The sequence below is a fragment of the Chelonus insularis genome, unplaced genomic scaffold, assembly GCF_013357705.1.
Source record: "Chelonus insularis isolate UGA/USDA-ARS -01 unplaced genomic scaffold, ASM1335770v1 contig_131_pilon, whole genome shotgun sequence".
Lineage (NCBI taxonomy): Eukaryota > Metazoa > Arthropoda > Insecta > Hymenoptera > Braconidae > Chelonus > Chelonus insularis.
The window spans coordinates 1810109-1828557 of NW_023276372.1; the positions used below are offsets into that span (position 1 = coordinate 1810109).

The window sequence follows — 18449 nt, forward strand, 5'->3', positions numbered from 1 at the left end:
TTTCAGAATATTTATTATTTTATACTTTGTAATTATTAATTTAGTAATAATCCGGGATTAAAAAATTTCATTTTTTTTATACTCAACACTGAGGTAAATTTTATATCATATTTTAAGATAATTTTTACGCAAAAATATTTTTTGTGTTGGTTCTTTAAAAAATAGTAATTGAATGCTTGGTCTATTTTACATGACAATATTTTTTCCATTTTATCAGATTATTTTTGTAACACTTCCCTCAAATAATCGATTAATCTGTGGCGCAAAAAAATTTCATCAAACATTCAATGTACAACCACAGCTAAATAAAAAGGATGTGATCAGTACTTGAGTTTCAAGTGTAATACAGGCAACTACCGTAATATACTCGATAAAATATTCAAACTATGTAATTGCCATGATCATCATTCCACTAGATATATGAACCTTGACTCACGATAATTTTCAGTTCACTAATACATGATAATCGTAAACCTATCACTAGTTATACTCCTATTATTGAGCCATGCAATATTCAAGTGATAAACATCAATGTTAAAACCGACAAACGTACCTATTAAAGCACCACATGTGTGTTACTTTTATTCGTACTTTTTTATTGAAATTTTTTAATTGCTAAAAATAATTTACCAATATCAAATCTAATAATTTTCAATAAATAACAAAACTATCTACACATGTATTATTACCAAAAATTACACTGAATTTATTTCATTATTTTTTTTTTTTTTAATTTCCAGACGATTTATCAGATTAAAAATATGAATCTTAAGCTTCCTTTTTTAACAAAGCATTTATATTTTCGTTCAAAGAAGTGAAAAATTTATCTTTCCAAGTATTTAATACATCAAAGAGATATCATTTTAAATGATATTAAAGAGAGAATATTTTGTTTCACTATTTCATACATCATATCATTCATTATTAAAAACATTTATCTTTAATTTATAAATTATTCTAATTAAACTAACAACTCATGTAATATTTTAATACTGATTATCGATAATTATCATCTCTATTACATAATAATTAATTATATAATTGTTTTAAAATTATTTCATACAAAATAAATCATCCGTTAATTATTTATATTATTTATTTTTATTAAAATGAATAAAAAATTTGAAAAAATAAATGTTTTTAACGCATAAATATTTACTTAATCTCTTGGAAATTTCATCGCATTTGCAGCCGACTGTAAAGTTAAAATCTATAGAGATTTAAGTTTCATATAAAAACAATGGTCAAATACATTTCATTGTAATTTCCACTCTTATGAGCAAGGATTATAAAAGGACGAAAAAAAAGGGTTGGATAATATATTAAAATGATTTGAAATAATAATAATGATTGAATTAATTATTATAATGACAGTTTAAACATTCTCTCACGGTCGGACATGATGACATCGTTATCATTCAAATTCGAATTATTCAACGTGTAATAGCCAAATCGTGATAGCAACTTCGTGTGTGGCATCAGATGGTAGACATAATTGTGTGTTTGTGGTAAGTTGTGGTTTTAATTATCAATAGATGATCTACTAAAATGAGTTAATTATTTATTAAATGTTATAATGAATCATTTAAAACTATTTATGATGGATTGAACTAATTATTTAGTTTTAATCATTCATCATAATTTATCTACTAATATTTTTCAACTAAAAATTATCAAACTTTTAATCAGTTTAATTAAATTCAACATTGTTTATGTCAAGATTGAATAAATATTATTTATAAATTTTGTGCTACAAATATTTAGTTTGAGACTTTTATATTAAAATCGATCATTTGAAATGTCACGAGTTGAGTTTAAACTCCAAGTGGGTATTTCTAATTTTAAAAGAAATTTATTTAACATGAATGGATCTAAATAAAGCTTCGAAATGTATCTAAAAAAAAAAATTTACGAGTTTATTTTGGATGATTTGAGTTGAAATCTCACCAGATCTATATTACTTTAGGATATATACATATATTGAAAGGAAGTTTTGAATCAATATCCATTCAATAGTCTTCAAGATATCGTCTGATAAAATCTTGTCGTTTACATACGTTTCCCTAGTCTCATATCCATCCATGAAATTCATTCTGAAACTAAAATATCAGTGTCAAATATAACTATAATCAAATTTAAATTCTTCAATAAAAAATATTTTTTATTTTTATAGTTTGGAGTTTTTATTAAAAAAAAAAAAAAAATAGCTAAATGGTTACTATCGACTTTTGCAATCACGTATAATGCAGCCACTTTATCTAGACGATTACAGCAGCGGCAAAACACAAAGATCAAATAAATACAATCTCTAGTTTTTACACCATTAGAATAACTCTTCGGTTTTTCCCTTCATCGGTCTAAGAGGCAAAAAAATCGGAAAAAATAAGGAGAGATTTAAAGATTAGAGTAAGGTATGCATGTAATCCTTGAAAAATCTAACAATGCATACAAGAATTTGCACAGAACTGCACATAAAAATATTTCATATAATTTTGTTTAATTAAATTATCTTAAATGTGATGAAATTATTTCAACATTAAATAACTTATTCATTTAAAAATCACAGAATTTGATTGCTCTATTTTTGACATAAAAAAATATTAATCAATCCAATTCGAATCTTAGTGTTTTTGTTCAATGCACTTTTAAGTGTCTACATATGACGTCCTTGATTTAATTAAAATTTTAGTCACTTTTAATGCACTTGAAAATGTTTAAAAATTAATCATGTTAATCAAATAGGTGAAGTTATATTTCAACATGGGTAGTGCATTAAAATAAAATACTTTTAAATGTGTGATTTTCGGTGTTGATTTAAATAAAATAATAATAAATCATCCCCAACCAATAAATAACTCGTTTTAATCTGGTCTCAATTTCTTCAACCATCACAACTAATCTATAATCCAATTATCCATTTATTTATTATGTCCTCGCAACTTTGTAATCAGTGAAAATAAATAATTCGAGTTTCTTTTATTTATTCGGAATTTTAGTTACACTTTATGTTCAATAAATCACTAATTATTGATTATTGGCTAAAAGTTAAGTTCTAAGTGGAAAAGTATATTTTCAACAGCTCGAAACAGAGACCAACTTCTTCAGAAATGGAGAAAAAAAAAATTTTACTTCCGATGTTAAAGACTTGGCCGCAAATGACACGAAATTGGATGTAATTCAAAGTTTGTAAATAAGGTAAGTAACGTGAAATATAAATATATATTCAATTTTCTATTTTTCCACTCGATTTTTTTCTGTAACCAAGTGGATAATTTATCAGCAAATAAACCAGGTGACTACGTTTTTTCTAAGAAAGTCGTCTTTTCTAGGAATCAGCAATACCCTAACGAAAAGTTTCATCAAAATATTGCAAAGTCATCTTTTTCGTACATGTTCGAATCAATACTTTTTTTCTCTATCGTTATAACGACACTTTTCAGGCGAATATTGGTCGACCACAGACGATTAATATCAGAAAAAATTATCCAATTAATTTGATAAATAATCCTAGATATTATATTATTATTATTAATATTAAAAAATAATATAATGTTGTTTGATTTCGATAATTGTAAATTGAATAATAAATTTGATATCTAGTATCTGTAAATAAACTTGAAATCTATCATACAATTATAAGCTAAAAAAAAATTTCTCATTTCCTATAATTTTCTAGTTGTTTCCATTATCTTGTTTCCAATCAGAAAATGGCGTAATCAAGAGAATGAATATTTTAATTGAAAAATAATATTTATATTTTGGAAAGAGTTTTTTTTAAATAATTGCCATTATTTAAAAAAATTAAATTAATTTACTGGATTTTTTTAAAAATAAATATTTAATTAAAATGTTTTAATTTAATGGAAATGAAGAATTACCTGTTTATGATGAGAAAAAAATAGCATGTGAAAATAAAATAAAAATTTATATAAATAGTTTCAGCATTTTTCAAATCAAATTAAATGATTTTCGCTAGTAAAAGAGTGAATAAAATTATCAGAAAAGGTTTACGACATTCAGAGATAGTTTATTTCATCATTTCTGATGCTTATGAATATTTTGACAGGTCTTAAGACCTTTTATTTTGTTTCACGTGATTTTTTTTTATTTTTAAATATTCGTTCATATCACGTTTAAAACTTCAGTTCCATTACTTCTAAGAACACTTTCTAAGACACCATTATTAAAAAAACAAACAAAACATCAATTTAATCAAAATTAAAATAATCAAGCACGCTAAGAATATACATTTTTTTAATAAATTATTTTTTAATTATTTTAAGTAACCAATAAAAAATATTCCATTACGACTATTAAAAATTCTGATTTTATTAATTGAAAAACAAAATTAATTATTAAGAATAAATTATTTTTTCTCAGTACAGTAAGATGATTTGTTGAATAAAATCTTTGAAAAAGGAGCATTCACCTTTGGAAGTAAAAAAAAAAAAACGAAAAAAAAACCTGTAGAGAGATTGAGATGAATGAAAGCTTAGCAAATAAAATAAATGACATATATTTGCATAGACATACACACAGACACACAGCTGCACCTACCTTATACGTCATCAAGGGGTTCATTGTCACGCGGAGGTACTCTCGCGTTGATAATCTCATGGGTGAGGGAAATCGAACTCGCCTGTCCACCAGGTAAATAATAAACCAGGCATGATACTCCAACAAGGAATAAAAAAAATAAAAATACAAGATCGAACATCAAGAGAGAGTTCAATATCATTAACTGCATTGTGTATGTTGGTTATTTCGTTAATCTACTTCTTTACAAATATTCTACTATAATTTATCTATTTTTTATCTCCCATTATTTCACATTTTGAAGCTCATTTAATCCATTGTATTTCTTAGACAATAAAAAACAAAACAAAATATACATTTATTAATTCCTTTGTCGCGAACAATGATATAGCCGATTAGTTCAATGAAAATGTGATTATCACAAATATTTGGTATTGTTAATTAATCAAGTGGAAATGAATAGCGTGATGTAATTCAGAAATTTAATTGGAGCCGAGGAAATGGGTGAATGATACCTATATACACTTATAGATATAGATATACATCAATAATATTACATACAGTCAAACGCAACAGGAGAACGTAATTTGATTTTGATTCAATGTGTATTCAAGCATGTAAAATATATCGCGGTTATAAGATGAGTAGCCAGCGTAAGCATATATTCCTGTCACAAACATTTCCGTCTAAGTAGGACCGTTTATCAATTTATTATTCCCACGAAAGACTAATTCATTACTTTAAACTCTCTATAAAATTACATTAACATCTTTCCCAAAATTAATTGGCTAAAAATTCGACAATTTAATTAATTAATCAATTTATTTATTTTTTTTCACAACATTAATGAATAAATTAATTGGAATATTTTTGATAAATATTTTAAAATAATGTTGATAATTATTACATATTTGTGAAGATGTTGTTGTGTTAATTAGTCACTGATAAAAAATAAATAAAATACTGATAACATCAATGACTAGTGTGAAATAATTTTGAAAGTAACATCGGAGTAAATAAAGTCTCATGGGGGTGTACTTTTCTAATAAACGTGTGGTCTATTTCACTGTCAGAGAAATACTGAAGCAATGAGTTTGACGTAGTGCACGTTCGGTCGTTTCTCTTTGGATTCCACCCCTTGCATATCCACCCTACCCCTTCGGCTTCTCGAGAGTCTAGATTCTCATCCACCCACTCGTGCTCTCACGTCAAACGCGCATCCACCAACGCAACAGTTGCGCGCCCAGCCCTACGCGTCCATTACCGATCTTATACCCTCTATATTCTATAATGCTTTATATATAATGATACCACCCTCAAGCTTCCATTTATTTACACGATTCGAAACGTCCTCGTGATACTTTAACTCGTAGTTTAAAACCAATAAAAGTTTGTCTCTGTAAATATAGTTATAGTAGCCATACCCTTTATCCCATTTGTATCATCAGAACTGTGAGGATAAAAGTTTTTTCCCGAAATTTGCGATAACTAAAATTACATTACCGGTGATGGAACGTTTCAAATATCTACAACAATTCAATTTCAAGAAGTATGTTCTTTCTTTTAAAATAAAATATCTTTTATTTCACTTCTTTTTTTCTGAACAATAATGTCAAAATAATATCATGTAAGTTTATTGGAAAAATTGTAATGTTCAATGTAATATGTAACGGCCTTTATGTATTCATGAACCAGATGTGAGTCTCTAGACTCTTCAGAGATTACAGCTACAATTTCCCGCCTTTCATATTTTTTACATATTTCTAGTAGTCTGGAGATCATTTGATCAGACATTTCTTCAACGTTTTTGATCAACGATTTAAAGATCTTTTTTTATTTTTTTGGTTGACAGTTTGATGGTTGAATGGATTTAATTGTTTTAAAAATGTCGTAAAATAGGTATTGAGCAAATGGGTTTGTTGATAAATTGAAAGTTTAAAGACACGAGGGGTCAAGTGGACTATTTCATCATATTGTAAAATAATGGTACGAGAAATTATTAAAAGGAACGAAAAGTTTATTTAAAATGACAGTGAAGATTTTATAATTGAGACAAATGTCTGATGTGCAATCCAACATCAACAAATCGTTCAAGCGTTGCTTACAACAAAATTTGTCGTTTGTCAATCATTATATAGATGGAGATATACAATTATTATATAATATTATAAAAAATCTTGAAATATTTTTTCAAGTAAAATAGTAATGAGGTAATAATAGGATAGTAGTTATATATTTTTTAGATTAAAGAGTAAATTATTATTTTCTAAGTTTCTATTTTTTTTTATAGTCTTAAAAATTACAAAAAAAGGAAAATGAAATTTAATATAAGAAATACTTCAAGATTTCTCAATCGGAGCATCGATGCTCAATCACGAGAATTTTCAGTTTGTTGATATTGAATATTTCAGTCAACCAATGAAAGTTCAATCATTTGATTTCAAACTCCGATAGGTTGTAAAAATTTTTCAATTGATGGATGAATTAATCAGTTACCATTTGACTCAAATTTATGATATTTCAACAATTCAAGTACATCGAAATATATAAAAATCCATTTTTTATTTATCTTTATAACAAATTTTCGTAATTTCATCGAAATTTTTCATGTAATATTTGGCATACATTTTAACATAAAAAAAAATAGTCCCAGTTGTTAATTAAAAATAATAAAATAATTTAACGTTACAATACACAACCCACTACTCCAAAGAATAATTCAATTTTAAATTAAAAAATTGTCAGTGAATTTTTTTTTCCATGTCTTCCAAAGTGCAATCATTTAAATTGGTCCATTAAAGTCTAATTATTAAACAAAGAAAGAAGAAACTTTAATCAAATTTTTGGTTTAAAAGAAAAATCTGTCCTACATTAGACGTTAATTAAAATAAAAAAAATTATTTATTATCAGTTAATAAATTTCTGTTGAGGAGATTTTATTTATGTTGGCTATAAATAAGATCGTAATTCAGTTCAACAAGCTATCAGAAATGATGTGGCTATAAATTATTTTTAAGTTGAATTCTTGATAGTATTTTCTTTAAGTACTATTTTAAATGCATTTATTTGGTATAAATCAAAACCAATATTTTCCTTGCCCCCCACCCCCTACCCACTCTTCAATAGTTATTGAACTAAATTTCTTATAAACTTTATGAAAAATTTATTTAACATAATCCTCCATCTTAAGATCTTTCAGATTCTTATTCAATACACCCTAGAGCAGTTTGAAATAAATTGTATTTAAAAACGAACTCGTTCGTTGGATTTATAGAAAATTGAATAGGAAAAAAAAGATGATATATTTTGGAATTACTAGAAAACGTCATGACCAGCTGGACTAAAATCTAATCAGTTCAAAACGACTTTTATTCGAACATATCGAGAAGTAAGTTAAGAAACGAAATTCATTTAACCAAGTCAGTTGATGTCATTGATGAAGAATTTGTTGGAGAACATGTAGATAACGAATTTTATTTAACGAAATCCTGAAGAAAAGTTGGATTCATTCAAACCCATTCAAAGGTCAATCGATATGATTTGAGGTTACATAAAGTTTAAAGTTGAAATGGTGAACAAAGTCTGTCAAACAATTCTCTCAACTTATAATTCTGAGAGTAACCCTCGAGTTTCCCTAGTAACTCATAACTTGTTTATTCTTCTTCTTATTTAGATTTTATTAAAAATATATCCATTTGTACGATAAAAAATATCCTTTTGCCTTAAACTTTGTTAAATTTAATAAACTGTGAACAATATTACCAGAAAGTTCACTTTTTGGCAAAGAAGAAAGTTGTCAATTGGAAGCTATTTAAAATGTATTCTTTATTATTATACTTACAGATTCAGTAAGAGAATTCTAAATGATAACTTTCTCCTTTAAATATCAGTTGCACATGAAATGCTCTTTTCAGCAGGTATTAAAAGGGAAGGGTAATTTATTCTGCATTAAGAACAAGCAGAGGATCATTAGAAAGGAATCAAAAAATATATATGTTAAATCAAAGAAATGAATGTAATTAAAAAAATCGTTGCTGTTTTTAAGAACTCATTTTATCAACATAATAGTAGTCTCTTTTTAATTATGGAATTAAAAAAAAAAATTGGGATTATAATTATCAACAAATATATTATAAAAAAATTAAAAGTTATTTTTAACAATATTATTTGAAAGTATTTTGTTTTAATGAAACAATTCTCACTCATTTTAATGACAATCTAATAAATACTGGAGCAATTATGAAATATCAACTAAATAATTGCAATTATAAAGACTGTATATAGAAATTGAAATTGTGTTAGTATTATTTTTTTTAAATGAGTATGAATTGTGTATAGTATTCATTCAAAGTTTGAGTTACACATTTTCAACTTCTTGTTATACTTATTGAAAAGAGGAAAGTTACTTTTGCTATGAATTTTAATATAAAATGAAAATATATTTAGAGTTATAAATTATCAAAAATATGCATTAAAATATTATATGAAAATAAAAATAATATTTCCTAGGTGATATTATAGATGAAAAAAAAATAAATGATTAAAATAACTCGATAAATTTTTCTTTAAACATTAACGAGAATTTTAAATTCACTTATCATTGGAGAACAAAAAAATGAATGAAAAAGAAAAAAAAGCATCTTGAAGTGAAGAATTTTATTGAACGTTTTGAATGAAATACTTTCTTAAGCTTAAGAAATTCTTCCTTCTTAAAGAATTATCTAGAATAAAAAAAAAAAACCATAAAATTTTTTTTCTTCATAAAAAATTATCGCACAATGAGTAAAACTTTAATAAACAATTTTCAATTAAATGAAGTATATAAGCAGTTATATAATTCACTTCAATTATGAAGTTTTCTCAATACTTATTTTTTCGCCAAATTATAAAACTTCTTTCATATTGATATTTAATTTATTGCCAAGTAAACTTTGAAAAATTAAATTAATAGTAAAATCTATAATTGAATATTTTTTTTCTATCAATATTTTTATTTTCCAATCAAATTATTTTTCTTTCTATTTATCAATATCAAAACAGTCTTCTGCTTGATTACTCACATTTTTTTATTGCATCATACATCAAAAGGATTTCCAAAAAAGATTTTCACTTAGAAATTTATCAATCAATCCATCCCACTACTCTTGTGGCATGCACGCTATTTCGATCAATAATTTATTATTAAATATCAATAACTTTATTTAAAAAAGAAAGTTGTGAATAAATAATTTGATAAAGTATCATCTTTAATCATAACAACTCAAAGGATTTAAACTATTTGAATAGAGAATCCTTGCAATTCTACGGGCCACAGATGGTATGGACTGTCTAGATAATCGATCACCGATAGAATTTATGCTTATCTACTGACTACAGGAGCATTATTTGTACTGATGTTTACTGCATACAAATCGCAAAATCATGTCTTTAGATAGTAAACCACGCGTGTAATCTCAACTATTGGATGTTACATTGAGACGACAACGAGATTTTATTTCAAATATATCTAAAGTCTTGCGGAAGATATTATTTCATTCAAAAATTCTCTAAATAGAAAAATATTTCCTTGCTACTTTTTCTCCTATTCTTATATTCACTGTGATATCATGGAGAGAATTTATTTCACCATCAAAGCAGTATAATAAATTTATTCAAAGATTTTTTAGAGTTTTCATTCAAAAAAAAACATTCGTAATTTATTTTATATGTATTTATTTTGATTAATATTTTTTTTTTTATACTCTAGACTACTGAATTTGACTTCTGAATGAAGAATAAAAATTTTTTATCTTAAATAAACCATGGAAAAAAAATTAGCTTGTTCTTAAAGTCGTGTCAGAAATCAGAAAAAAAAACAATAGGGGTTGATATAAGGGTGGTTTCCGGATTTAGTAGAGAGTCATAATTTTTTGCTCACTCTCTTGAACCTGAATAAAAATATATTCAAAAAAAAAAAAAATAGTCTACTTTTTTTCAACATCATAATTTCAACATTTTTGATTAAAAAATATTCTAAAATAGTTATCATTACTCTTCACATTTTTTAAATTTTTTTCTTATTTAAATTGAAATTAATTGAAAAAAATTCTATTTTTAGTAGCAAAGATAACAGATGTGTTCCAGAATAATTTATTAAAAAGTCGTCTAGCACTGCTATGGAGTCTATAATAGGCTTACAAACCATTAAAGAAACCTTTTTAAACAAACTCACAGAAGGTAAGCAGAAACTATCGTTTCTCTAAACTCTGAAAGACAACACACAAGTTGCCCGTCATGCAGTGCGATAACTTCATACTTGCGGATGAGGTAAGTACTCTACTTGATACTGATAGAATCACGAATTAACCTCAGAGTGACACTTCATTTTAGTACCTCCATCCCGCACAGTCGACAGGTCAACAACACTTTAATCCAACTTTTTATACTTTTGTATATTGACACAGTGATTTTTTTTCACGAGACACTTCAATTATTTTTTTTTTTTTTACACTCTCCAAATAAATTTAATGGGTAAAAATAATCTTTAAAAAATCAGTAAATTCTGATAAAAATAAAGTGTAATTAATTTTAATTATACTTAACTAAGAAAATAGTATTTAAGATAATGATGAGTAAATGAATTTAAAAGAATATTTTTCCATCATAAAAATAATGATATTTAAGAGAATATTTTTTAATATCTTGTTTCAAAGAACAATCAAGAAAGCAGCTAAATTACTTAATAAATTAATTATAAAGTTTTAAAACACTTAAGAAATGAAAAAATAATTTTTTTCTACAGTAATACCAAGTATTATCAATGTCCTAACACTAACATAAAAAATCCATACAATTTAAGTGCCCCAGGTGCATAATTCTAAAGTTAAAGTAACCTTGTTACAACCATAAATCCACGAGTAACAAATATAATTACACATTAGAATAATCCCATATTTCACAATTCAAATAGAAAACCCTGACAGCTAGAAAAAATAGATTTAAAAGTATAATTGAATTTTTCTGTTCAATATTCAATCTTTTCTAGATAATGTAGAGACAAAATCATGAAGAAGCGAGATCGTCCAGAGAAAGGAGGAGATAAGAAATGCAAAGAAAAATTGGAAACTGTAGATGAGGAGAAAAACTTAAATCAAGGCTTTGGAGACTGGTTAAGATCAAGTGATGGTGTGGAAATGATGAGACTTTTTGTAATAGCTAATTCACTCGTTGCTTTTATCACAATTGGATGGCCTAATATGCAGCATGTATGGACTATCTTAAGAGATTATATAATGGGAGATGAAGAGGAGTAAATAGCATTAAATGTTCTATTTTCTACTCCTAAATCTTGTCATTTAGAACTTGAATTATACAGTGCTTAATAACAGTGTTTAATACAATATGACAGTTTTCAATTTTATTTAAAATATGATAAAGTGTCTCATCTTAGACGGATATTGCATTCACTTCTTGTTTCTTGCTGGACGAGTATCGATTTTCGAAGCACTTGCTGTTGGCTGCAAGTAATCGTGTTACTTCAATGGATTTTCCTCAATTTCATTGCACCTTACAACTGAGAGTGTCAAAATGCTCGTCTAAAGGTACTTGGGAAGTAAACTAGACATTTATTATAAAGGGAAAAACTTCAACCAAGAAGAAAGGAAGAAAGTAAGTGAGCTTGTGGAAAAAGAGAAACAAATAAAATTTCACAATGATCGCTCTCGTGATCCGAGGTTTTGTTTTAGTTGGAGTTCTTGGTTGGTATAGTGCCAGTGTTTGGAAAATGATTGATGGATACTTCAAAGATAAATTTGATAAGTACTTGCAGGAAGAGTACGTTAAAAATCCACTGATGAAAAAAAATCTACAAGAAAGACAGACTACTTTAAATGATAAATCAATTAATCAATTAAATGAACATCCAATTGATCCAATTACCATCAGAACAGAGAATGAAAATAAATCAGATTCGACAACGATTTCTGCAAATAATGTATTTTTAGGTCATCAATCAATGAATAATCACAGCCAACCATTACCAACATTGAACAATAGTTCAAACGGAAATTTAGTTTTAAATGCAGAAAATATTGAAATTAAAAAACATTCTGAAGAGTATTTTGATGGAAAAAGTTCAAAGTTGCAATCCAAAAAACAAACAAGTAATAAAAAAAGAGAAAAAATTGTTTTGACTGCTTCAGAGCCATTGAAGAAAAAGAAAAAAATACAAACCATAATGTTATCAAAAGAAGATTTCAAATCCGCTAGCATAAAAGCAATGAAGGATTTTGATTTTTCAGAATTTGAAAATGATGCTGAAGATAGTCAATATATTGAAGGAAGTATACCAGTTGCCAGCTTGTCCTATAAACCTAAAGCAGATATTGGTGATCTAGACAGAATTACAGACGATGAATATTGTCCAATAAATTCAAATAAAGATCAAGAAGAGTGTAGAGTAAGAAAAAAATGGCCTTGATAATAATACTAAGATTATTTTGATAATCTCTAATGATAAAATAGACAAAAATATTTGTAAATTAATTTAAAAATTAAAAGTTATTGAATAACCTGCATCATTGTGTAAATAATATACATTGAAATATAATGACATATTTTATTATTGGCTTAGACAGTCATTTGAATTAAAAATTAATTATGTAATAAATGAGGTTTCTTTATCATTTCCGAAAAGTTTATAAAAGCACTTAAAACACTTATTTAATATGTCAATGATGGTTCATTTAATTTTCTTGCTATATCGAATAAAGTATATTTAGACAACCAGAAGTTGTTTATTTTTTAACTATTTTAAAATAGAACGTAATGTTTCTCATGATAAACAATTTTTTATTTTTATTTAATTTATTAAAAAAAACGAAGAGTGTAAAAAATTAATAAAGCCTTTGAAAATTTAATTAGGTTGTCATAAATGACTTAGCAAAGTCTATGCAAGGTTACTTTGTGATTTAAATCTCTTTTATATATGAAAAACTTCTATAAACACACAGTAATCAAGGTTTATTATTCAACTCTACCTATTTATATTATTGTTTACCGTTTTTATATTCAAGGTTTTCATGCAGATTTGGTAGCAATTCAATAGTAAATATTCAATTGCTAACAAAGTACAAACACTCTTTGTATTTTACTCCAAAAATTGAATATCATTACCTGCAATTGTTTTGAGAAACTCATTATTATATATTTTCTCTGTAATTAAGATTTTTTAAGACAATAAATCAAACACAAAGAATAGTTATATAGAACATAACCTCCTTAATTTCTCACGCTAATTTATACTGAATAGAAATGATTCATGCATACCTCGTGAATGCTGTTTTTCGCCGAAAAGACGACTTTCTTCTTCGATTATCCACTTGAACAAGTTTTTAAATGATAAACGATTCATTAAGTTGCATTTATTGTTAACTCATTATTACTTTTCGGTGCACAACGCGTAAATACTGTCGTACGGTACGAACATATTGTTTTTCAACGTAAATTCATGCACATTTTATCATACGTATATTGATAATGGGAATGTATTGTAACATCGTATGTGAAAACGCGTCTTTTGCATTAGTTCACTTGGAATTTATCACAGCGTGAGTATCGCGGACTGAAATAGCGCCATCGTTGCAACACTAGCGCTCTAGCGGAATTTATAGAAAGCTTTTTGAGAATTTTCAATTCCCGTACTTATCGACATACTTAAAACAATAAATTTGAAATTATTTTTATTAATTATTTCGTTACGTAATTAAAAATAAAAAAAAATTAATATTAAAAAATTATTTCTAATCTTACACAATCACTTAAATAGATTATTTTGAGTTACAATTGATTTTTAGAATAAATAATAGGTGTTATCTCTAAATAAATTGTATTTTCATAAATTTTCCCCCTCCTACTTAGCTCTAGTCATATAATTGTTTCTTAATGTATTAATTTGATAAATGTGTTGTTATTTAAATCGGTTCAATCGCACATTTCTTACTAAGATTGCAGTGGCGTAAGTGGTAACGCGTCGGGCCATAAAGGCAAAGTAAATGCATACAACTCGACTAGTTTCAAAAGGACCTATATAGACCTAGACCAGACTAGACTCTTCGATTTTCGCGCCGTTGATCTTGGATCCTTTGATGGATATCAATCTCAATAATGCTCTGATCTTTGTGAAAAGTTCTCTCGAGTTCAGGACCCAACTCCCAAGATCAACGGGAGGACTCTTCTCAAGACAAGCTCTAATTATATCTCGTATGCTACTTTGTCATGGTTATCCGAAGGATCCTGGTTCAAATCCAGGCTGCAATCCATCTTTTTTTCTGCACATTTTTCAGCATGAATTATTGATTTAATATAAAAAAATATTCAATAAATAATTTTAAAACAACTGGAGGAACTCTCATTCAAGAGTCTAATGAATTTTTTTAAAACATTCTATCTCTATTTTTACATAGAAGTGACATCTATTGGAACTTTTATTTGGTACTAATGTAGAATACGCACATGTACCAAAAAAATCTCGGATAAAACACTGTTAAAAAACAAAACATCCTATAAGTTGCGATGGCGTAAGTGGTTAACGCATCGGGAAAATGCCGGTCCATCTCAAAGCATCTCTCTCAGGCTAAAAAAGTTCTCTCACCGAAGGATAAAACACCATCCTAAGGATGTTGACCAACCTTCGAAACGTGCACACTGAGAAAACTCCTGACGGGATACGTCATTAACGTGTCCAGATAGGATGCACTTAGGAACCCGAAGATCCTGGTTCGAATCCAGGTCGCAACACTTTTTTAGTTCTATTTTGTTATATCACTATTTTAAAATCAAGTACACCCATTTTTATTTTGATGATTTTTATATTTGTTAAATTCTAAATAATTTATTTAAATCTTTTTTCTAAACCTCTAAATACATCTCCTAAAAATGTCTTTCTAAGCATATACGGAAAAATATAAACATAAGATATAGTTTTCCTTCTGCTGTAAGTTCACCGTAAAAAAATTACATTTAGACTCCATAGAGTAGAAGATAATTTTTTTCACATCATTGTGATAAGAATAAAAATCTTAACAAACACAAGAAAAGATCAAATAATGATTTTTAAATCAATTATTTAAAATGTCAACAACAGAAAGATTCTGAATTGAGAGTAATAAAAACATTATTTATTAAAAAATATCTATTTCAAAGGGTTGAATAACTTTCGAAATTCAAAATATTCCGCTCTTTATAAAAGAACGAATAGCGCCATCTACAACACACTTTTCTGCGCATCATAATATGCGCGTAAAGAGTTTTGGTTATGTTTTACTTGCAACACGTGTGGAGTCAGTATAAATAAATCGAATTTTTCTAACGAAATGGCAGAAACAGAAAGTAAAAATATTGTGGATAATAACGATGAAGTAAAGAGTGTAAAGCGTAAAAAAAAACGTTCTGCTAATCAAATGGCGAAAAAATTACTGCGTAAAAAAAGCCGATTCAATGATAGCTACGAACTGGATTACGATACTTATCAGTATTTAATTAGAATTTTAGAAGTGTTACGAACAGAATTTTCTACAATGGATGATAAATTAGTGTTTGCCAATAATATTTTTGAGCAAATGAATGATCGAGAAGTTGAATACACTAAAAATCAAGTGGGATCAAGAGTAATGGATTCTCTAATGAGCTATGCTAGCTTTGAAGTCATTCAAAAACTTTCTGAAAGTCTTGACCACTCTCTAAGACAAATATTTAGTGATAAATATGGCAGTCATGTTTTAGAAAAATTAATTTATGTTTGTGCCGATCGAGGAAACAGCAAAAAAACTACTTCTGTTGATGTAAAACAAGAACAAGAAAGCAAAGATAAAGTTGATGTTCGAGAAGATCAAATTGATGAATATAATAAAATTGTTTTAAAGCTGTGTAAATACGCTTTAAATAACATGGAAGAATTTATTTATGACAATTATGCTAACCGTATTCTTAGGACTGTTATTGAATGTCTAGGAGGTTTCCTGAATAAATTTGATAACACAGAGATCAGTAATTCGAAGAAAACTAATTTATTGAAAACGTCACTATCCCCTAGGAGGGAAGTTATTCAAGAATACACAGATTTGTTAAAAGTAACAAGTCAAAGAATACTCAACTGGCCACAATTTCGAGAATTTGGAAAAGATAATCTCACCTCTGGTTTCTTACAGACTCTCCTGTACAGTTTAAATGAAGTTGATTCAAAAACAAACATGTTAATCATCAAAAAAATTACAAAAGACTGTTTTACTCCAAATCAAGAGGGCACTCTTTCTAATATTTTTGATTCAGAAAATTCTCTTAGACTATTAGAAACTTGTTTAGCTGTTGCAAAACCTAAACGATTTTCCAAATTATATGAACAATATTTCAAAGGTAACTTAAAGCAATTAGCTTTAACAAAGAACTCTAATTACAGCATTCAAAGATTGTGTGATTATTGTAAAAGTAAAGAAATTTTTGATCAAATTTTCGAAGAGATTTCTGAAGACTTCAATGAAATATTAGAGAAACAACATACTGGAGTTGTGCTAAGTTTGGCGAATGCTTGTCTTAGATTGCAAACAAAACAAGGACCATTTGTTAATTCAATAATTAAAGCTTTAAAATGTGACGGGACGGAACAACAGCTGCAACTTGTACCATTAATTTCACGACTAACTACCTACGATCAACTAGAAACTGCTAAGAAGCAAAACCGTGACATTTCTATTCATTTACATGGCAGTTTGATCCTCCAAGCTATTCTTCAATTTAATAAACCTATAAAAATAGTTAATTCACTACTTGCAATGAGTGCAGAAGATCTTACGAATCTTTTCAACGATCCAAGAGGAAGTAGGATTCTCGATGCCTTTATGGAAAGCAAATTTGTTGGTGAGAAGAGCCGAGAAAAGCTAGCTAAATTAATGAAAGGCTATTGGATTCAACTCGCAGCAAGCGTTCATGGCTCAAGATGTCTTGACAAGTTTTGGCAATTTTCCAATTATAATCAGAGGCTTCATATTATGGAGGAATTAGCTTCTATTGGACAATCATTGAGTTCTTCAAAGACTGGTCGATTGATTTATAATAAACTTAATGTTGCATTATTTGCAAAAGATAAAAAGTTATGGGCAGAGAGTCAAAATAAAGAAGAAAAAACTAAAGCTCTATTTGCGAGTATAGTTGGGGAATAATTAAATTTAAAGAATAATAAATTTATATTCATTTGTGAGTAATTCTGCTTGTGAGTAATATTTAACTTATGAAAGTGATGATTGTATGTCGCAGTGGCGTAAGTGGTAAACGCATCGGAACAATGCGGTAGATCAAGGAATAGGTAGGCCCTGCACCATTCAATATAAATCTCAATCCTCTTACAATGAACTGGGTCTGAACGCCATAAGGCTGAGGCATTGAAAGAGGAAAAGTGAGATTTCTACTTTGTTGGAGGGACTCAAATTGGCGATTTGTATTCCTTGATTGTGAACTTCCGAAGTTCTTGGTTCAAACCCAAGCTGCGAAATATTTTTTTAATATTTTATATTAAAAAGAAAAAAATGTAAAATGCTACTATTTAAAAAATTTTTAAAATGTTCATAATTTCATCATTTGTTAAATAGTTGTAAATAAAAAAATATTTAGTAAATGTTTATCTTTATTAAGTATTTATTCTTTTTTTAATTTTACGATTTATTCAAAAAAGTTATTTTAAATTTGTAACAAATTTCGATAAATAATTCGATTCAATTATTCACATATACACAAATTTATTAATAAATTTGTTTAATTATTAATTCAATGAAATTTCATCAATACATTCTGAGTTTGAAATAATTGTCCTCAATATTTTTATCAATGATATCTTCAGGCTTTATTCTGATTAAAAATTATCAAAAATTAAAACCAATAATGTA

At 27.1% G+C, this 18449-nt stretch overlaps 3 protein-coding genes across 4 annotated transcripts in view; 2 read left to right on the top strand and 1 right to left on the bottom strand.

Annotated features, from left to right (window-relative positions):
• The window catches only part of LOC118072218 (uncharacterized), a 31771-nt gene extending 17687 nt beyond the window's left edge, over positions 1–14084 (bottom strand). The window contains exon 1 of one of the 2 annotated variants that reach the window (XM_035091912.1): positions 13843–14084. The gene's annotated coding sequence lies outside the window, so the exon portion shown is untranslated. Of the gene's footprint in view, positions 1–4557; positions 5320–13842 lie in introns of those variants that run through there. The other variant, XM_035091918.1, reaches the window with a different exon arrangement.
• Positions 11838–13046, top strand: Xport-B (exit protein of rhodopsin and TRP B). The gene has a single exon (XM_035091927.1). It carries the CDS (start codon positions 12227–12229, stop codon positions 12992–12994), a length of 768 nt encoding a protein of 255 aa, XP_034947818.1. The 5' UTR covers positions 11838–12226; the 3' UTR covers positions 12995–13046.
• A 1753-nt stretch (positions 14085–15837) lies between the features above and the next one.
• LOC118074122 (nucleolar protein 9) lies at positions 15838–18100 on the top strand. Its single transcript, XM_035095054.1, has one exon. It carries the CDS (start codon positions 15888–15890, stop codon positions 17727–17729), a length of 1842 nt encoding a protein of 613 aa, XP_034950945.1. The 5' UTR covers positions 15838–15887; the 3' UTR covers positions 17730–18100.
• The last annotated feature ends 349 nt before the right edge of the window (positions 18101–18449 follow it).

Bases quoted from the DNA above. Each gene is read 5' to 3' on its own strand.
- LOC118074122 (XM_035095054.1), top strand. From the start codon at position 15,888: ATGGCAGAAACAGAAAGTAAAAATATTGTGGATAATAACGATGAAGTA.
- Xport-B (XM_035091927.1), top strand. From the start codon at position 12,227: ATGATCGCTCTCGTGATCCGAGGTTTTGTTTTAGTTGGAGTTCTTGGT.